At 37.0% G+C, this 23,038-nt stretch overlaps 1 protein-coding gene across 1 annotated transcript; it reads right to left on the reverse strand.

Moving 5' to 3' along the window:
- LOC129734023 (uncharacterized) lies at positions 1-17,834 on the reverse strand. Its single transcript, XM_055695720.1, has 3 exons — positions 17,451-17,834; positions 477-626; positions 1-406 (listed from the first exon to the last, which is right to left on the reverse strand). Exons 1-3 carry the CDS (start codon positions 17,749-17,751, stop codon positions 228-230), a joined length of 630 nt encoding a protein of 209 aa, XP_055551695.1. The 5' UTR covers positions 17,752-17,834; the 3' UTR covers positions 1-227.
- Positions 17,835-23,038: the final 5,204 nt, after the last annotated feature.

Below are 23,038 nucleotides of genomic sequence, written 5' to 3' on the forward strand. Positions count from 1 at the left end.
TTTCTACTCGTGCTTCGTATTTACACAAAAAAACATGAAAAGAATTGACGGTTTACATACACAAGAACTTACAAAAATAAAACAGAAATTAAAACAGTCGAAATGTCGATGCTACAATGATTAAAAGTTTCGAAATGAAATGCAATAAATAAATAAATATGTGCGACGATGAACAAGTGTGAAAAAGCTGGACGTTATTTTGGTGGTCGTTCTTGTTTGATCTTCGTTTACTGTAGGGTAGCATACGGATTGTAGGCACCATACGCCAGCTCCTGCGGCGATGCTTGTCCGTTACGGTGCCAGTCCTGGTGCACGATTTCGGCATTCACCGGCTGGGCACTGGTGATGTAAGCGGTGGTTACACGCTCCTGTTTCTTGTTGAATAGATCCTTCAAAAAAGTGAAGACTAAGGGAGATAAAAGACAATAGTTTTACATTAATACTGTGTAACGTATAAGGTTGGTAAAAAAACTTACTGGAGAACTTCAGTGCCAAAAGACCGGCAATCAATCCCTTCAGTGAGATCAACTTGATAATGGTGAGTAGGATTGGCAAGACGATCGACATCTTCAGTTTCAATGCCAGCAGCAGCGGGAGAAACACTCTCTTCAGTCGGCTGCTGCGTGCTTTTGTGAAAGGAAGATAGAAAGTAGGAAACATTCAGTAAAAGCGCTGGAGCTTAGATACTGGTTAAAACTTTCCGTTGAGAAAGCTTTTTATTGGGTAACGATTGGGAGAAATTTCGTCAACAGGTGGAGTAAAAAGCTGGATGGATGAGCTTTGCATAGTTGTAACATGGAAAAGTTGTTAGTAATTAATTTATTACAGGTATTGGATTTCTTATTGAAAATTAAATCTATGAAAAACATTTGTTCAAATTGTAATACGTTTATAAAAACTTGTCAGATATCAAATATCTTAATCGTGGCGTTCTGCAGACTAAGTGGGTATAAAATTATTCAAATTTCTACATATGAAGAAAATGTCAAATCGGTATCGAACGGAATAGGTAAACTAGGCAGAACTGCGATTATTGATTTATTTTTTATTCTTCAATTACTCAGTTCAGTTAATTATATATATCATGTGTTCGAAGTGATTGTTTATCGGATTGGTCTTAGTCGCAATTTTTCGTGTTACGCTCTTCTCATTAATGCTCATCAAAATATTGTCTCACGATAAAAAAGATCTTCATTTTTTGTTGATAAACGGTTTTAAAAAGTGTTCTTTTTTGAGTTTTTCTTATTTATTTGAGATACGTTGATCTGAATGTCACCTTCAACATATCTAACAATAATTTCAATGCATTTACATAGGCTGACAGGTGAATGTTTTCAGGTTTCCGAGGTGATTAAGCTGAGGTTGAATTGAAGTTCAGAGTATTTGAAAAAAAAAATGTAGCAAATTGTTATGGCGATCAGAAAAGTAAGACGAACAGTAAAATGACAAAATAAGAGACAAAAGCAAATGAAATTAAAGTTATAACTGGATAGAATAGGCATAAATCTTAAGCAACATGAAATATCGTTCAGGAAAAAACGAAACCCAAATTACATTTGTCTTTCAATAAACTGTAGAAAAAGGCTCAGAAGAGAATGGAGAAACTTATCAGTTAAAATGTCATTCATACAAAACAGAACAATAAAACTAATTAAACAGCTAAGGTTCAGCAAAGACTAGATGTGAGATACCTGCGAGGCCAGCGCAAAAATTCTATCGACAATAACAGTATTTTCCAAGTAAAGATTGAAACAGATGTCGTTCGGTTAACAAAATCATTAGATTTGCCGCAGCACCTCATTAACGGCTGTATCACCAGTGCTGCCAATACTTGGTTTTGTTATGATCATGCTGAACGATGACATTTCTTGTTCAGTGTGAAGTGAACTTACTGGAAAAGTCCTTTCAATAGTTATGTATTTGATGAGTATATTAGTATGGTAGTATTGGTATGGTATGGTGAACAAATATTGACAAATAATTTCAGTGACCGGTAACATTACTAAAAATACAGTTGCTTAAAATATTCGCAACAATAAAAACAGGAAGCACCATCGACTGTTGGAAAGTACTCGAATGCTCGAACTGAATTAGTGCACGATCGCGACGTATGTATACATAATTCGCACAAAACCAACGTCGATTAGCGTTAAGTAAGTGTGCCAACTGAAATGTTTAATCAAGTGAAAGTATCGGGCGGAATTACTATTGATTCCTCCTGCGAAAGCGTCGTGGGGTAAAATGTACACCTATTCAAAGGAATCGATGTTTGTTAATGCGTCGCTGGTTTATTTCTGTTTGAGCGATTTGAACATATATTCATTAAATTTTTTGCCAATACTAAACCATCGACAAAATTTTTTACACAGTGGGCCTGGTGCCCATATGAAAGCAAACAGACTAGACGCGATGGCCCAGTCCAAACGCTTCTGTGCCAATAACCTAGTCAAGTATTACTCTCGTTCATTTTGGAGGGGTTTCCTTCGGACTAAGTGCGTCTATTGTCATTAGAGTGGGAGATAGTTGAAACAATATAGGTTCCAGTCGATCTACTGAAATATATGTGTACACTAGCACGGAAAAGCAGCACCATAAAATTGTAATTGGCAAAGCAAACAGTTGTTAAAATAAGAATGGCAATTTTATTATCAAGATTGAAGAGTCTCACTTAGCGAACAGCGTGTAAGCAATTAGTGAGAGCGCGGTTTTCGCTCTCGCTTTTGTTAGGCTGTTAGTTCCACTACACCTAGAGTACCTTTGTAGACAGAGCAATCATAGCACTTGCATTGTGCGAACATTCTGCACCAAAACTGTCCAAAGAGCAAAAGCAGATTTCAGCTAGAGAAGAAGTGCTCTGTCATCTCTGCAGTTTAAAAGGAGAAGTTTTGTTTTGTTGTCTTATGCAAATTTGCTGCATGTGTGAAGAATTTATAAGGCATTAAACATTAGCATCAACATCATTTGGTTGTTTTTTTTTTTATTCATGTGCAGAAATGATTAGTCTTCGGACTTGGAAAGGCAAGTGAACACGCTTTTCATCCAGATATGTTTTACGATATTTTTTTAATGAGTTTAATAAATTGATATTTTAAGCATCCCAATTCAGTGAAGAACAAAAACAAAGTTTTTAATCTACCATACAATATCCATGACCTATACTCGCCATCTTTTGGGTGCGTAGCAGCTTTTATGTTCTTACTCACAACGTACCCCTTCTTGCCCCTTTTCGTACGTTACATCGTAAAGAAAGTGATGAAGTTCAACGAACTTTCAAACGGCCTTCTAGAAGTGCACGGACTTCTGCAGCGCTAGTAACTCTGTCGGAGTTCGCTCGATGAAAGAATAGGATAGCATCGAACTGTTTTCATCTATTCGCTTGTTTTCGGCCGTTCGTTCGTTCGATATTTAAGTTTGCGGGTGCGCGTTATGAACCCATGCGTGAGGCCTATTGAAAAGTGGCAATTCAACTAGTTTGGATTTTTCGGATAGTTCGTATAATTACGAGTTTCACATTCATAACGTTAAATGGTGGAAAGGCGAGTTTCGTAGCATTAAAACAGGGTGCACGCAAAACGAGAGAAAAAACAAACAAACAATCAAACGATTAAGGAAAAAAAAATGTAGTCAGACACACTGCGTCCCGAAGAGCATATATTCTGAGCTAGTTTTTGTTGGCATTCCACGGAATTGTTTCTGAAGAGGACGAAAACTTTCCCTTTTCGTCAGCCAACATATGCCGATCGCTTGGAGCCAATAAATATTAATGTTTATGTTTTCGTCCACTTGCTGTCACGTCGTGGATGATTATCTTTCATAACTATTTCACAGGCCAGGTGAACGACAGAGACAAAAACAATCGGCCTCTTGTCCACTAGTCATTGGTGGAGGAATTTTTTTTTGAAACAGCTAATTAAAAGACACCTCACTCGACAATCGGGTCGGGAGACCAGATGATAAATATTGGAACTCGTCACTGTACATCGGCGTATCGATTGTTGCCACAGCAGCCGAAGTAGTAGCCTGAGGTGGTCGAGACCCGGATATTTGGAGAAATCGAAAACAACTTTCATTTTTTCGGGGGGACTATCGTTGTGCCTGCCCACCCTCTGCTGCTGCTGCTGCTTTGTGTTCGTCTGGTTCGAACGTTTTAGGGCGTTGGTCGGCCTTATCCAGATGTCTGTTCAGCGTGCTTTTGGGCATATTGCGAAATTTCAATATAAGTCGCGTCCACTTTCCAAAACACAAGCAAAAAGAGTGCAACGCTTGCGAAGGGACGAACTCGGCCCCGCAACATCGGTGTGGTACCCGAAAGTGTGGCTGACTCTCCCGCTGTTGCAGGGATCTCGCTCGGTCGGATCGAATGGTTGCGTAATTTTTTTTAATGCATGAAGGCGGCTTGGCTTTGTTGCGTAAGATATTGCTGGGCCGCACTTTTTGATCAGTCCAGGATGCTGCTACTTTCGGCAAATTGATTGATAAGGTATGCCCATTACATTAACCGATTTGGTTTAACTACGCAAATTGATTTGTAAACGATTGAAGTAGTTTATCAGAGAGGAACGTTTTGATTTCTTGACGTTCATGTTATTTTTTACAATTTTGAAATTGTGACAATAAGACATGTTCCTAAAAACAGAATTTATCAATGAAATTACAGTCGCGGTGTGGGCTTGTTACTAAATTTATTTGGACGCAAAGCACCAGCTGGCAACTGCATGTATTACACTTAATATTATTGTCTGGTCAAAATATCAACAAATACCTGTTATATCAGAAGTACTTTATTGCCAGTGTTCATTGCTAAACTAGCAAGTTTTCCGAGAATAATAATACAATTGAAAAGAGCGCAGTTTTTGTGTGATGGAGATGCCTCGCAGTACAAAAATAGAACACAATTTGCATGCGTTTTGATATTCAAAACAAAATATAACAGCCATGCAGAGTTATATTTTTTGTGACTTTCCATGGCAAGGGACTATGTGATGCAATTCATGGTACATTGAAACGTATGACAAGTAATGAGAGTTTACATGAACATCCTCTCTGTGTTTCAAATTTCGAATATTTCAAGCTTAAGCTCGAAATAATAATAATAATAATAATTTGGAACGATATTCACTACAAGATTTCTGATTTAAAGAAGATCCCTCTAGTATCAAAGGAATACATATTTTTTTGGAATGTTGAAATTTTGTTTGTCAAGTATTGGTAGTTCCCTACAAGTCATTTTGAGACAGTCTTTTTTCTATACAACCAGCACCAGCGACTTTAATGCAATCAAAATATTAAAGGAATCACCTCCAAATGTGCAAGACATGAATAGGTTAATCGTAATAAATCAACTTTTTTCAAATTTGACAACATTGCAGCAAGTCTAGTTATTGTTCCCAAAATCTTGCTTTCACTGAAACTTTATTGTTGTGACGAATCATCAGCTTTGTGAATGCCGACTCAAGCAGCAACTTTTGATGGTCGCTTTGTAAATTTTTGTTGAGCTATCATCTTTATTTGACGTTTCAGCAACATTGAAAAATACCGAACGCTCGTCAAGCAAATGAATTATCGTACAGATCACTGATGGCTCAGCTATTGAAAACTCCGTAAAAAGTTTGCTGAGTTCGGTAAAAGAAACTAAGTGTGTAGTCTCAGAAAATTCTGTACGGTTTTCGTTGGGATAGCAGTAAGTATTTATATCAATAGTAAGTATTTATATCAATTCGTTGCTCTACAGATCTTAAAATGTCCACGAAAGATGGTTATTATAAATAATGTACAATTGTTACTACAATAATTTATTTGATTTATTTATTGATTGTAAATAATGAAAATCTTGTGATAGGACATGTGTTCATTATTGATAAGGATCAAGAGTTATTTTATTTTTTACGGGATGATCAAATTATCAATAATTGAATCATTAAATAAACGAATTACCGAATAGTTGCATCGGCTCTGTGTGAAAAAAACCGAACAGTAACACAGCGCCTAATTCGTTTTTCTACACTGGCACCGCTTTCAAACTCGAGGCCAGTGTTGCGGGTTTCAACTGTAGCTCGAGAACCTAAACAGACAAAGCACTTTAACGCGTTTCTAGCATCATAGTCGGAGTTCGTTCACCTTTTAGACTGTATATGCTTCCCTTCGGGAAGTCAAGGTCGAAGTATGTCTAGTTTTAAGCAACCGGTAACTTTCTCTTTTCTTCGTAGAACCTGTTTCCGCTTACATATGCGCAACGCTTCAAACGCTAGCGAAGCCAGAGCGAGAACATTGACACGAGTCGCTTGTTCTTTAGAAGGCTTGGCCAAACCTCAATGGTGATTCTTCGCCGCAACTACAGCCAGAAAAGTGAAAGTTAATCACTTCTTTTACCTTGAACTCGCACTTCGTGAACGCACTGTTGTTGCTCCCTCTTAGTTAGAGGCGTAATGGAGTAAAATAGTTTGACGTTCACTTGAACTGCGCATGATCAAAGCTTCATGTTTGTTTCACACCTGTTCACCTGTCTGACTTGCATTTTAGCTTCCTATATATACTGGATGGATGAGACTGCATCGGATCAAACTGTCTCTATTCTTCTTCGTTTTGGGTTAGTTTTTTAAGTTTTCTTGTTAGAGGTAAAACACTCATTTGTTGACTTTCTATCAAATTCGTGAAAGTATTCTCGAAGAGCGAAAATCACCGAAATAAATACTACTGACGAACCACCAAAACTTCACAATTGGTTCAAAATTGGTCCATGTATCCTAGGTACTCAATCTTGCCATCTTTCTTACCCCCACATATGGTGAAAGCTGAAGCCAGTGGAGTTTTGGTGGGATGTCTCGGATTCCCCGGCGTCGTCTAGGGTATCGGCAATTTTGTTCGCCTTGCTGCCGCTGCGGTCCGGATTAGTGAAAGTTTTGTTCAAATATAAAACAGCACGTCAGCGAAGTTGAATTGCTCATTGCTTGTGCAATGGTGCTTACCGCCGCTTGCCGATGACTTTGGAGTGTGAACTCATCTTGCTTGATCGGGGAGCACCTTTCCCTCGGAGGTAACATGACGTAACATATTACTATGTTGTTTGCTCTTGCAGATGCTGGCCAAGGACGCACCTGGAAGGCACATTTTTGATGATCGCTTTTTCTAAGTCAAGCGACTGTAGATGGATCTTGGCTGTATTGTGTCTTTTTATATCTCAAATTCAAGTATGCGAACAGTGGTTGTGCCCTGTTTTGATGCAAATTTTGAACACTTAGGGCATCTTCAGCGGTGGTCCAAATCGTTGTTTTGTTCTATTTTTTTGGAACAAACTCAAATTCACTGCTGCACCGGTGGTGTAAATTTTGTTTAATACCAGATCTAAATTGAAAAAATTTGAAACTGGTATACGTTTTGGTCTATTTTTGTCACTTTTTGGAACAAGAAATAGATCGTTCTAAAACCCTTTGTACGCTGCCAATAGGTGGGTAAAATGTCATATTTTAATTGAATGCCTCATATTTAGCTATTTCCATATAAGCGTTTTGCTAGTGTTGGGGAATAAAAAAAACAAAGATTTTTTATGACAATTCACAATTCATTTTTGTGGCTTTTCTGAAGAAAAATATGAACAGGTTTGTCGTTTTTGGCTTCAAGGAAACCGACCAGCAAAAGGGGGCATTCTGAAAGACCATAACCGTAGGTTTCAACTACTACCAGGATGACAAATATGTTGGCTATTTGTTAATCGCCTTAATTATAGTGGGACTAGAGGAGACTTGGGGCTTGAGAGGCCAGAAAAATGTTCCTCGAAGACACTGAACTGAAAACGTTCAGAATGCTGGGATGACATTGCGCATTTCGTTTCGAGCAACTCGAACAAACTAGATGATCGCTGGGGGGCGTTATGTTTCGTTTTTCATAATTTTTCGACTTTGCGGGTTAGATGAGCTGCAGGACAAATGACAATGACAGCTACTTTTAAGCTTGAAGCATAACTGCCAGTATGTGACCTACTCGAAAATAGCGAAAATCGTTCGAATCGAGCTGTGCAATGCCACCCAATATCCTCAAAACCCAACCCAAGTTTGAAGAACTGCAAGATTTTGAAGGATTGATGAGACGAAAGCGGAAGATGAACATCTACGCGATCAAATATTTTGACGTGGGACTACGTCTTTGTTTTCTATACTGGTATGCATTCTGAAAAATTGGAATTGAAACTGGCAAATGTTGCGTCAGATTTCAAACGATAATAACAGCATAACCTCATGATGAATAACAATAACCAATATGTTGTTGGATAGATAAAATGTATAACAATTTTGTAATACGCTAGTTAACATTATTTTTTCATTCTAAAGCAGTTAAAATACATAAAGTGTGCCAGGGACAAATTTACGCGAACAATGAACCAATCACATGCGAGCATTCCTAGCACAGACGACATGAATAGACACCAACCATTCCCTGTGATTTTCTCTGTATCAATATCCAAAAAGAAATTGACAGAGTCTCCCCGTCCCAATAGGTCAATTTATGTTTGCTTTCATTAACCCAGACTAATTTGATGTCTCGAAGGTAAAGGCTCTTCGAAAAGTTTGAAACAACACCTTGCCTTGAACAATTTCTAAACCTGCCAATAGAACTAATAGAAGCATAATAGAAACTGATTTCTTGAATGAAAACATGCTGGTAAAAGCAACAGTACCGTAGAGTATACGTGGAGCAGAGCGCCGCTAGTTTCTCGTCGTCTATCGTTGCAGCGGGCACGACTTCTATTCGCGTGCAATCAAAACTGTAATGCTGCTTCTGATGGTGATTGAATGTTTATTTCATGAATATGATAACCATAAAAACCATGAAATACTCAACAAGAATTCACTTCTTTGCAACGGTTATAAGTTATTTTTATCTATTTTTTATATCCAAATTCACTGAATAATCGTGACCGACATAATCTCGAACGAGTAAGTTCCTAGAAATATATATTCATAAAAGAGTTAGAGCCGGCGAGTGCCTAAAAGAAAGAATTAATCTATTAAAAATCTTTTTCTTGCATTCAAACATTGACTAAACACTGATTAGATATTTTTTCTTTTCCAACTTTACAAAAAAAAATATACTTATATTAACTGTCTTCGCAATACAGTGAATGTATTTGTTGGCAAATAAAACAAACTTGAGAAGCAAAAAACAAAATTGATTCTTTCTAAGGCACAACATCACTAAGTGTTAATAAAATTCTTCTGAGTGTAATTAAATATATTTCTAAAAAAACTTAAGGAAAGGCTGAGAATTTGAATACGTTAATCACTGAACAAACGAATTCATTATGTCTATAATTACAGTAATTACAGTGTTTAGTCCCACGTCACCATTTCATACAACCCCAGGGCTGTATACCTTGTAGTATTTCGCTATCCTCCGAAGCCCTACTCGTAGCAGAAATTTTTCGATCATACCAATCCATTCTGAGAAATGTCACTGACGCTCAGGTCAAACCGTCAAATCCATAAGGTCTTGTGGATATAAAGTGTCTTGCCAAAGTAATCATATCATGTGCGAAAAAATTTGCGAATTTCCGTTTGTTAAATATTAAGTGCTTTTTATTATAACAAGTCTCATTAACTGATAGCATGGGGTATTGAATTGTTGACAGTGTGACAGATGTCAGCGGTTTAAAACAACAAGATATACAACACCAGTGCGGAGAACGAAAAGTTGGTCTATATAAGCTGGTTTTATTCAGGTTTCACTGGTGTAAATCTAGTATAAAGTTGTTTCAAAAATGGACCACCGCTGAAGATGCACTTATGCTATGAAGAAGCTTTGTCCGCTGAGAAGTGATTATTTTTATCTTTGTATGGTTTAATCATTTGAAAATTTATTTGTGTAAATGAGGCTTACGATTTTCATTCAGTCGAGACTCTCCGACAGGAAAATAACCAGATTTTGAATTTTGGCAGACAAACGATCAGATATTTTTTTTTTAAAACCTTGATTGAAAAAAATTGAAAAATTGAATTAAAAGTTAATAACTTCGCATTCAAAGCTTTAAGGCAAACACATTTGAACGATTATTCTATACCTAGAAGAGTAGCTCCAGTGGAATAACAATAAGATTTGCTAGCTTTATAATATTAGAAGATCATAGCAATTGATGAGTGATGGAATGCCTATGGCGGAATCCTAACTGTTCCTCCTCGATCAGAAAGACAAAACAAAAATGTAACAGAAGCTGTTAGTTGGTTATGAGAAAAACATTTCAGGTTGTGTTTTCAATTTGATCCCGTTTGGTGTTAAAATAACAGAAATTATAACAAGAATGATTCTACTAGTATCAAACCCAAATCAAACTTTGTTACTAACGTATCAGCTTTCTAACAAAATATGATAGCATTAAGAACAGTATAATAACAACCGTTGTTAGAAACAGCAAGTTTTGATAGAGACGAAAAATTCGTTATGCTTGTTTCAGAACAACTTCATTTCAGGATTTGTTATTATAACTCATTCAGATTCTATTTAGTTATCAAAGGCATACGGGAAAATACGAAATCGTATCAAAATATGTTATTTGTATCTCCAGTTCATAGAATTTTGTAATGTTTTAGTTATGCTCTTCTGACCGGGTCTGCAAAAACACAATTTTCGATGTGTAACACCATCCTGTTGAGAATCATTCTCCCATGCAATTACTAATCGAAGAACACAAAAAGATTGGTTAATAACTCGAAATCTCTGCTGCATTCTTATCCCGCCTAAAAACTGATTTTTTTTTTGTATATTAGTATGGAAAAAGATATACGTATACGTAGAACAATTATTAAAAATTTGAACTGCAAGAAGTAAAGTTCGGAATGTAAGAGATCTTATAGTCATATTTTCGAAATGAGAGTAGATTAGAATTACAGAAGCCAAACCTTCCGCGGTGGAAATTTAATTATATCGTCGAATGACTTAAATTCAAATGGATTTAAAAAAATAAGAACACTCTCGAACTGCTGGGCAAATCTTTGAGATTTTGCTGGAATAAGCGTTCAAAGTTTCTTTAGAATAATTGAGAGCTTCTTGAGCTTCTTAGTTCTTGAATCAGATTATTGATGCCTGCGTATATTTTTCAAACCAAGCTGACCAAGCTGAAGATTTTCGTCAATTATGATTAATCAAATAAACCGTCATTAAAGATGAGAATAAATAGCAGCGGTCCGAGGTTACTGCCTTGTGTGACACCGGACTTCTTTGAAAAAGGACGTGATACACAACCATTAATACTTAGATCTTTTTCTGTTACTGTTTGTTCCAACCACGTCACCAGTTGTTTAACAATATTTGATGGTCGATTTTATCGAATACTTCATAGACTTGCACCTCCGAGGTAAATTTCGTTCGGTTTGTTGTAGCTATCGTTTGTTCTCCGCCGTATTTGATTTTCTCATTTTAGAGGCCATCTTCGACTACTTGCCTCATGAGGCAAAAGGAGTGCACCGTTCGTGACTATCAGGACTGTGAACTGAGAGATCTACCTCAAGAAGCGTTTACAGAAGCGTCGCCTTCTTCTGTCTTTTTTATTCTCGTTTATTTTTCGTCGGTCTCATTCCACTACTGTTGTTGTTCCAATCACCGACGCCCGGGGAGGTGATTCCACACAGGACCCAAACTTATGTCCCGTTGATTAACTGACCGGGCGGCGCAACGGCTTTACTTCATCATGTGATGGAAGGTGTGATCCCAGAGATTTTTCGCCTCAGGAGGGGGTGAAGTCTGAGGAGGACATGAAGAAAAAGTTATTTTTCTTACAGAAAAAGTTTCAGCCAGATGTTGTACAAAACCTCATGAGTGGAATTAAGCGTAAGGTGCGAGTGTACGGTTATGGCATTGAAGTTGAACGCACTCGGTCCATGACAGCTTGTTTTCAGTGCTTCCAGAGATCTTGCTAAATTTGGCCCAACCACCTAGCTCGTTGCCCTGTCAACATTTTCATACGCATAATAACGTTTCGATTCCAATATCCGCACTCATACATCATACAAACTCGCATTCGATGCACAAAAACAGCATATGCGTACTATTTTGGAGGCGATATACGTACTGAGGAATAATAGTATGCAATTCATTGATATACGTATTTAAATACGATAATTTCCGATTGAAAATGATTTGTTGTACACTATCTTACAATTCTAAGCCTACAATCGTAAATCAGTTAGACTCCATCATGATATACAATTAAAACTGAGTTTCTGCGCATGATAATAACCGTGGTATACGATTCGACTTCTTCAAGATATATTTGCGATAATTTTCGTACATTGATATACGATTTGTGGTTGACTGGGTGAGCGCCTCTACGTCTTGTACCGGCCGTATTCGAGACAAACACAATTTTTCTGGATACTGGACTCATAAAAGAGTTGCATCCGGTCGTGGCTCATGTCCGTGCCTTGTCTCGTGCCCGTAGTTCGGACTAGCAGTCTGCGTCTTATACATGGTGCACTTGGTACGAAGTTTGCCAGACTCCAACGTCTGGTTGAGTTCGTAGCAGGTACGATTTTCAGCCAGGCTTTGTTTTACTCATTTTTATCTTAAAGAGAACACAATTTTTTCCCCTCTCAACAACTGTAAGCTTACATTCAATGTGCATCACACTATCTGCTGAAGAGAGAGCGCTGAGTGCAGAATACGCACCCATGGTGAGTTCTGAATCTTTCTATTATATCAAATTCAAAATCGTTTAAGATGTGGTTTCAATGTTCTGTGTTCTTTGGCCAATTTCTCTTTTAGTAACGGAGAAGCTAACGAAAATCGCTTTCTCTCAAACTGAGAGAGAAAACAATTGAAATACTTTACCTACGACTAAATGTGGATGATTACTGCCTTTGTATGAGAGAAAGTCTAGTTCTCTAAGGCGTTTGACAGGTAAAGGAGGAAATGTGAGCAAAAACCAAGAGAACGGATTCCTTCCTTTAGCTACAATATGTCTGCGGATTTCTCTGCTGCAGTTGTTATCTAACGTTACCAGGGGACTATAAACGTCAACCTTTTGCCTACCAATCATCAATTCATCACGGCGTCAATATTTCATTTCAAATGCTTACAAAACCTATCTCATTCATTGAAAGTGTACGTTGTACTGAAAACAAATGTTGAGTTTTTGTTTTTCCATCTAAAACGATATTTATTCGAGAATAAGTTCACCGACAATTTGAGACGATTACTCTTTTTCACTAGTTTTAGGGCAAACCAACCAAAAAGTGGGTACCAGAGAATCAATGATTGGTAGATGGAAAATGTATGGAGTTTGATAGCCACACGAGCCCCTTGGACGTTACCAATGATCCGAGGTGGTGATTAAGGCCTTGTTAGTTTCGCAGGAAAGCCATTCCCGTCCATGACTTTCCATAGCTCTACACGGTAGATAGTCGTAACCGGCCTAAAAATCGATGAATAGGTTATGCGTGGGGACTTGATATTCGTGACACTTTTGAAGGATCTGCCGTAGCCTCGCTCGAGATTTGGTCCGTTGTCGATCGCTCACCCACAAAACCTACTTCCCACAAACCTTCGTGCTAGCGACGAGAGAGGGCGAAAGGTGATCTGGGAGAGCACTTTGCTGGCTGCGTTAACAATAGCTCGGTAGTTCTCACATTCTAGCTTGTCGCCTTTCTTGTATGTTGGGCATACTACTCCCTCTTTCCACTGCTCCGGTAGTTATTCTGTATCTCAGATCCTGATTACTAGCTGCTGCAGGCAGGAAACCAACCTATCCGGACCCAGCTTGACATCTTTTTCAGCTTATTTGTTGTTCTTGAGCTGCTTAATAGCATCGTCAACTTCACTTATCGTGGGGAGTATTATTGAATATTGAATAGAATTTGTTCATTTTTGGCTGTTTTCAAACTAGCGTTTAGAGTAGATTTTCAGCCTCTAAGCATAATTCTGATCAGAGCCTGACAAAGTCAATTTCTATTGATTGAGGTTATAGTGACGCTTTGACCCGTCGCTTTCAATTGAAAAGCATTTTTATCGTTTTCGAGCATTTTCTGAGTCACATGAAAACTACTCTAAAGATCTTGGTTTGATTTTGACAGCTGATTTGACAGCAGAATGCGGAGAGTATCACCGTCACCCTCACACGATGATTCTCAATTGAAAATGACAATGAGTGCTAACGGAGACAGGGGGCTTCCATACAATACTTCACGCATATATAGGAAAGATTGAGAAAAGAAATACGCGACGATATGGAACGGAGGAAGCCAATACCAGTTCCACAACCCGCTTCGAGGCTTTAGAGGTGGCTTCGAGGCTTTAGTGATCAACAACAACAAAAAAATCTCCGAAATATTGATCGGAACTAGCGTGACGTTTTTATTGGATGCCATTGCCTTTCCAACTGCGTCTTGAGGTGTGAGAAAACTGTTATCAAACGACGCGATACAGTGCTAATTTCAATTGATACGCTGAAAGAAAGGAAAGAGTCTCTTACTCTGTCTCTCTCTCCGTCAAATGAAACAGTCATCAGATTCATTTGAAACGATACGATGAACAACGGACTGGAAACAAACCCGTGTTCAAATCTGTTTGACAGTGAAAATGTTCATCATGATTCGATGACAGTAGCCAAAAGAAATCAACTGAAAACGAAACTGTTCAAATCGAAAAGATTGCGCGATATTACAGTTTCATTGTTATGTTTCGAAAATGTAAAGTCCTGATCCTGATTACGGAAATACCCATATTGGATGTTTTTTTTTTATTTTAGGTTGTTTTTCAGGAACTAGAAATTTCAAATTTAAATACGGCGCCTAGAGGGATTATTATCGGGGTTTGCAATATCGGGAACGATTTCCCGGGAAATACCATTCCTTGGATTCCCGGATTCCGGGAACAGAAATATTGGTTTCTGGAATCCCGGGATTCCCGAGTTTCTCGAAAAAACTCAAAAGATTTACCATAGTTTCCTAGGAAATAGTGCAACTTGGTAAGTGTAACTTGGGTCGTGGCCGCGATTTCAACGTGAAAATCATCTTTTCAGGTTAATTAAGTAGGCATTCAAACTTAACAACTGACCTATTTTGAGTCGTGTTGATCTCATTATTAAGTATTCTATCGTTTCCTTTTAATTTGTCTATGTCTTCCACGTTTCCAACGTTTTGAGCGAATATTTATTATTGTATAGTATAGTATTGCATATATATTAGCCCGAAGAAATATTCGAATCAAATTTATAAAATATTTGTCTCGACTAATGCCTGCCAGTTCAGTTTTCTCTTCAACAATCTGGAAGAATTGGGCACACCAGTTCTAATAAAATGTAGCAAGAGCTGGAGAAGGTGATTTGAAAGTATTACGTATTAGTTACCTTTTATTAATAAACTTTATTTCAAATGTCATTTTTGCTAAGATTTTTTTTCATTCCTGGTTCCCGGGAATTTCCGGGAAGTGAAAATTTACTTTCCCGTATCCCGGAATTATTGCCAACCCTAATTAGTATGGTTTCGGAAATACTGGAACCACCATAAAAATAATTTTTCGTTCCCAAAAACCCTCTCATGCCGAATTTGATTCAATTTGATTGATTAGTTCTCGAGTTACGCTGAAGTTTGTGTTTTATTTGTATGGGAGCCCTCCCTTCAGCAGCAGAAGAAATATTCCCATCACCTTTATCGGCTCCCATACACAGGCCCCAAAAACCACTTCATATAAAGCCGACCAATTTAGTAGTTTTCACGTCTATAGGGATAGGGACTGACAGAACCGCATATTTTCATAATCACATATGATTTCCCTAGAGTCATAGAAATTTCCGAGTTAAATCTTATAAGATCCCAGAACCTTCTTAATTACCATAACTACAAGAGCTGATATTGAATCTCGAGAAAGATTGGGTACTCAGTTCGTACTTTATAAAATAACAAATATTAAAAAAAATGGTATCAATATTGTATATTACATACATCTGGTTAGATTGTCGATTAGATCTAAATAACTTCATAAAAGCTGTAAACTACCGGTTCCTGAGAAATGACCGTAACATGCTCCGGTAATATAATGATCATGATCAAAGCAGTACTATGCCTCTAATTACTCGGATGGTAATATCAGTATCTAGGTCATCAGCCCAATTTCATCAAGTGACACCTCACTTGCTTAAAAAATGAGGCTATTTACACTACAAATGGTAAAATTTTAAATAATTACTTTTTCCTCAGGAAACGCTTTGAAAAGATTCCAGCATATTGTTGAAATAGTTGTAACAAACTGCAAGTTAAAACACAGAGAAAATTTAAGAGCAATTAAGGTTAAAATAATACTAATAATTTATAGGTAGTAATTTTACTCACGATTTCCTCTTAATTTCACAATTATTTGTTGAATTATATAACGATGGAAAAATAGCAGGAATTAAAAGGGTTTAGAGATTGACAATGTTGAAATCACACATTTGATATTAAATCCTTGAGAAGGGTCATTGTTTAAAAACAAACAGAAATCGAAGGAAATAATTTCATACAAATCGATTCTTTCGTTCACAGATCGATTACGTTTAGTCTGGATCAAGGTAGTATTTTGGCTGGAAATTATTCGTACTTCACTTTTTAGTAGATCCATACGACTCTAGAACAAAAATCATGCACAATCAACTATCATAAACAGTCGAGAAACTCTTTTTTACAAGACACAGAAACTGCTCAAATTTGCTGGTTAATGGTAAATAGATTGAATCTGCTAAGTTTGTACTACATTCAGTTGCGTTGGTTATGAGTAGTGGATTGCGTGGGTTCTTTATATAATTTTCAGCTAAAGTTAGAGTGTCTTAATCCAACCCGTCCTCGCCATATTTGTAGTTTTGCGAGAACAGTTTAAAAATTTTTCTATTGAATAATTCAAAGTCATGATTGAATAAAGCAGAAAAAAAATTGAAAACACAAAGATCCAAGAGTAGTTCCTCATTATAGCCCAAATACCCAATTGATAATTGTTCCTGCGAAATTACAATTTATTACGCCATCACATAGTAAAATTTCTGTACATATTGTCCCCCAGTTATAAATTGCTTGGGCTACGGTACCAACTCCTTCTTTTCTATGGAAGATTGAGAAAAAGCTTAATTTCTCTCATGAAAATTCCTCACTATGTAGAAACTGTTCCACACTGTTTCATTAGAAATCCACCAATGGCACATGAACTATCTTCGTTTAAGAAAAAAACAAAATTATTATTTCAGTAAAGCACAAAAACCAAATTCAAATTCTTCGCATGTAATTTCTAACTTCGTACAAACTCTCTCGATAAATTTTGCGCATTAAGAAAAGCAAAATATCAAGCATCTTTAAAAGTCGTTGGCAATTCGGACACAGCGAACACTTCAAAATTTCAGATCATTTGGTTGGACCAACACGCACGTAATAATCCCATGAGATAGCATTAACGAGATTCACTTATTATTTCTAGTCCTTTTCACAGCGAACACAATGTCTCACCTTCCTCCATTTGGCGGCCTTCGCTTTCCTCACCGGCAGGAATGCTAAACTTCACACTGTGGCTGTTCAGATAGCGCACGGCACGGTCAGCCAAATCTTCGTCGACAGCTGGGAAGGATCGCGCTCCGTCAGCTGAGTCGACTCGTTCGATTGTCAGCCCACTGAACAGCGGAAAGCTGTCCTCGCTGTCGATTTCGTTGATCAGATTGATCATCTGCTGCTCTTGCTGGGTGTTAGAGGCGGCAGCTCCTGCGGCCACCAGCATCGCCAGAACCACTACAACACTGTTTTTAAGAAGCATTTTTCCTGTGCCGCTCTAAGTGAGGTTAAACGGGGTACGCTTAGTTAACTAATTGAACTACACGGCCGTTGGCTTGAACTTTACTGATGGATATTTTAATATTACAATGCTATTTATTGGACTTCGATCGGTTACCTTCGGTTGCCGGTCACAGGCGGAATCATCGTCCCAACGGTCAGATTTGGGTGTCCCCCGCCTGGCATAACGAACTGACCAAAAACATAGTCACCACTAACTGTATTCGACAGGACTGCTTAGTATGCAACGCGCAACCCCTGAATTCGTCGATAGTAAGTTCCATATTCCGCTTATTTGATTTTCGCCACTGTATCCGACGTCGAGTCAGCCAGCAGACGTCCGACTATGTTGATTTTGGGTGGAAATATTTGTGCCAGGACGTGTAGAGAATTGGAAAAATTAAAAAAAAAGTATGTTGAGCGACGGAAAGTACCAACGGAAGAGTTTGTTTGAAATGGAATTTGTTGTAGAATGTGGTCGAGTTTTCGATTTCGTTCGCATTTTATTATGGCCAAGAAGGGGCCGTCATTTAACGATGTAGAAGTTTATCATTTCTAACAGGATGTGCTAATTATTCGTTTAGAGCACCGTGGAATTGAGCAGGTGTTGAATTCAAACAGACGATTCATTATTGTTGTGGTTTTTTCGCATTGCAATAACATTTTCTTCTAAATTTTTCTAATGTAGTCCGAATTAAATATACCACGTCTGAAAAGTATAATGTTCTCGACAGTCTAAATGACATAGGAAATTCATTAATTTGATTATAAGGGATTTAAAAAAAAATATTTTACGATGTACCAGAAATGCCCATTAATTATTTCTAAAATTCTAAATATCACGAGAAGTCAGTTAAATGTAGAATCTAGTCATATTTTCCTGTGTGAAGGACATCAAATAAAATGATTCGAAGAATTGCTGAAATCGCTTCTCAAGACCGAAAAAATACCACTTGATAGAAATATCTTTTTGACACAAAAAAGATATTAAACCCGCTTTACCTATGTAGTGGAAAGAGTTTCTGCAAGTCAATAGAAGAAAAGTAAGTGCCTAAGTGCACCAGCTCAAGTTTGACGTAAGTCTACGGACTCTATTACGAATCGTTTCGGTTATTAATCATATAAAAGTTCAGAATTCAAAAACTCTCTACAACATGTGTACTTCGAGAGAGGGCCATTTATACCTTTGGCCATAGAAAAATTTACAGAGTTAAAATAATAATATTCCCTGACCCTTGTTTACTTTCGAAAACAAGGGTCAGGGAATATTATTTTATGTACTTGATATTTGTAATACTTAAGAGGAAGATAAAGTTAAAGAGAAAAAAGAACAGCATTAAAAGGAAGAAAATATAGACCAACTTGAGGATATACTCAAGTTTACGGGCGAACGTAGCAACATATCAAAACATCACATTTCATGTAGATCGTTGTTGATCAGATGGAAATAATTAAATGAAATAAAATAAAATAAAATAAAATAAAATAAAATAAAATAAAATAAAATAAAATAAAATAAAATAAAATAAAATAAAATAAAATAAAATAAAATAAAATAAAATAAAATAAAATAAAATAAAATAAAATAAAATAAAATAAAATAAAATAAAATAAAATAAAATAAAATAAAATAAAATAAAATAAAATAAAATAAAATAAAATAAAATAAAATAAAATAAAATAAAATAAAATAAAATAAAATAATATAAAATAAAATAAAATAAAATAAAATAAAATAAAATAAAATAAAATAAAATAAAATACTACAAGGTATACAGCCCTAGGGTTGTTTGGAATGGTGACGTGGGACTAAACACTGTAATTAGGGGATTTTTTGTTACAAAATATACAGAGTCTGCAGACAGAATCAATGTGTTTATTTTCAGCCTCCCCTGGAAATCAATTTTTGGAATATGTTCAACAACACTCAGAGAAAGATCATTTATATTTGGCGATATTATGCCTTTAGTATTTTTTTTTGTGCAAAAAAATATGTATTTAACAAGGCACAAGCATATCGTGCTTGTTGAAGAAGCACCAAGAATTTCTCATAATGCGTCAAAGTCAGAATTATCTCTATATCCTCAAAAACCAAATCCAATAATGCTTACGTTATCATAATGAATGGTTTTGTCTTATTTTACTCTAACTAAATCCACTCTATAGTATGGATCTTACTTTCAAAATAATATGGAAGCCCTTACAAAGGTTCATCAATTGGAAAACATAAGAAAATATTTTGAACAAAATTCCTAACAAGTTCCAGCAAAAAATCGTAGAAATCCACAATTACATTTTTATTTTTTGCTTGACAATTGTTTCATTTGCCTGCAACTACATTCGCTGTATTACGAAGACAGGAAATATACGTTTATTATGGTAAAGCTTAGAATAATAATATATCATCTAACAATTTTGAAATGTAAAAAGGGATTCTGTACGAATCTTACTAAATCAACTAAAAAATCACAAGCATTCGCAGGTTCTTACTCTTCTATAAATGTATATATTTAGGAATTTACTCTTTCGATACTATCCGGTCACGATTATTTAGTTCATATCGAAGATAAAATTAAATAAATATCCGTTGCAAAAATTTACAATTCTTGTTGAGTAATTTATGGCAATCATATTTATGAAATAAACTTTCAATCACCATCAACAGCAGCATTGTAGTTTTTTCTCAATTGCATACGAATAGAAATGTACGAACAAAAGTGTACCACTGCAATACGAATAGTACTGCTGCAGTACGAATAGAAGAGTACCACTGCAATCATAGACGACGAGAGACCTGCGGATCTATACTCCACTGGTACTGTTGCTTTTACTGGCATGTTTTCTTTCAAGACATCAGTTTTTATTAGGTTCTACAGTACCTAACACGCAGGTTTAGAGATTGTTCAAGGATGGGTATTGTTTCAAACTTTTAGGAAAACTTTTACCTTCGAGACATCATATTAGTCTAAGCTCATGGAAGCAAAAATAAATTGACCTATTGGGACGGGGAGACTCTGTCAATTTTTATTTCGAAATTGATACAGGGAATATCACAGGGAACGGATGGTGTCCATTCACGTCGTCTGTGCTAGGAATGCTCGCATGTAATTGGTTCATTATTCGCGTAAATTTGTTATTGAAATTATTATCAATTTTACCGCTTAGCAATGAAATTAGAGTGATAATTAACACATTACAAAATTGTTATACATTTTATCTATCCAACAACATATTGGTTATTGTTATCCATCATGTGGTTATGCTGTTATTAGCGTTTGAAATCTGACGCAACATTTGCCCGTTTCATTTCCAATTTTACAAAATGCATCCCAGTATAGTAAACAAAGACGTGTCCCACGTCAAAAGATTTAACACAGAGTCTTCTGTTGCTACGTATCTGCATCGAAGCAAAACGTTATTTCGCCATTTTGTGGATTTATGTGAAAGACATAGATGGAAGGAAACGATAGAATATTAAATAATGAGATCAATACAACTTAAAATAGGTCTAGTGTGAAGTATTTGAATGTCTACGTAATTAACCTGAAAAGATGTTTTTCACGTTGAAATCGCGGCCACGACCCAAGTTACACTTACCAAGTTGCACTATTTCCTAGGAAACTATGGTAAATTTCATGAATTTTAACTCGGGAATCCTGGGATCCAGGGAAAAGGTATTTCTCGGGGAAATCGTTTCCGGTATTGCAAACTTTAATAATAATGCCAAAAGATTGTTCCTGAAAAACAACCTAAAATAATAAAATAAATCATTCAATATTTCCGTAATCAGGATCAAGGCTCTACATTTTCGAAACATAACAATAAAACTCATGCACAGTGTCACTTCGATTCGTTAACAGTTTAATTTTCAGTTGATTTCTTTCGGCTACTGTCATCGAATCATGATAAACATTTTCACTGTCAAACAGATTTGAACACGAGTTTGTTTTCCGTCCGTTGTTCATCGTATCGTTTCAAATGAAACTGCTGACTGTTTCAATTGACGGAGAGAGAGACTCTTTCCTTTCTTTCAGCGTGTCAAGCGATATTGGCACCGAATCGCGTCGTTTGATAACAGTTTTCTCGCACCGCAAGACGCTGTTGGAGAGGCCATGGCATCCAATAAAAACGTCACGCGATTTCCGAGCAATATTTGGGAGTTTTTTTTTTGCTGTTGATCACTAGCGCCCCGTAGCCACCTCGGGTTGTGGAACTGGTGTTGGCTTCCTCCGTTTCATATCGTCGCGATTTTCTTTTCTCCATCTTCCCTATATATGCGTGAAGTATTGTATGGAAGCCCCCTGTTTCCGTTAGCGCTCATTGTTATTTTCAATTGAGAATCATCGTGTCAACGCAGCCTGTAAAGTGCTCTCCCAGATCACCTTTCGCCCTCTGTCGTCGTTTGCATGAAGGTTTGTGGGAATTAGGTTTTGTGGGTGGGCGATCGACAACGGACCAAATTTTGATGCTGCGGCAGATCCTTCAAAAGTGTCACGAATATCAAGTCCCCACGCATCACCTAATCATTGATTTTTAGGCCGTTTACGACGACTTTCAACCGTGTAGAACTATGGAAAGTTATGGACGAAAATGGCTTCCCTGCGAAATTAACAAGTTCTTAGTCACCACGATGGATGGTGTACAGAGCTGTGTTAAGATTTCGGATGCGGTATTAAGCCACATCCCTGTCACGAACGTCCCATACATTTTGCTTGAAGCCGTTTTTCTCTGGCTCTCTGGCTCGATTATACGTCAAAAGGCTGTCAATGCTTGCGAAACAGCCAAAAAAGCTGCGTTTATTCGAGATTAACTGTTGCTGCAAGAGGTGTGTAGAAATGCAAAAAGCGAAGAACGACTGTTTCGTTTTCAACGTTTTATGGATTTTGTGCAGTACCTCAATGGTCACGTTCAAACATGTTTTAACACGTTCTGGAGAGAGCTCTACATTTAATATAGTTAGAAGCACGCAAAAAATCCATACAGTAAAACATGCGGCACAATGAACGGAGCTTATGATCATATTTTCAACACTGGCGCCATCATCATCGGCGGCGGCTTCAAGAAACAGTTGTCATGACATCGGTCTGTATCAAGCCCGTTTTAAACACGCAAGGTACTTCAACAAGGCCACGGTCTTTCCTGCCTTCTGTTCAACATTGCGCTTGAAGGTGTTATAAAAACGTGCGGCCTTTAACATGCGGGGCCCAATTTTCAATAAATCTAGCCAGTTCATCTGCTTCGCTGATGACGTGAACCTTGCGGAAGGACGT

The sequence above is a fragment of the Wyeomyia smithii genome, chromosome 1 (assembly GCF_029784165.1).
Source record: "Wyeomyia smithii strain HCP4-BCI-WySm-NY-G18 chromosome 1, ASM2978416v1, whole genome shotgun sequence".
Lineage (NCBI taxonomy): Eukaryota > Metazoa > Arthropoda > Insecta > Diptera > Culicidae > Wyeomyia > Wyeomyia smithii.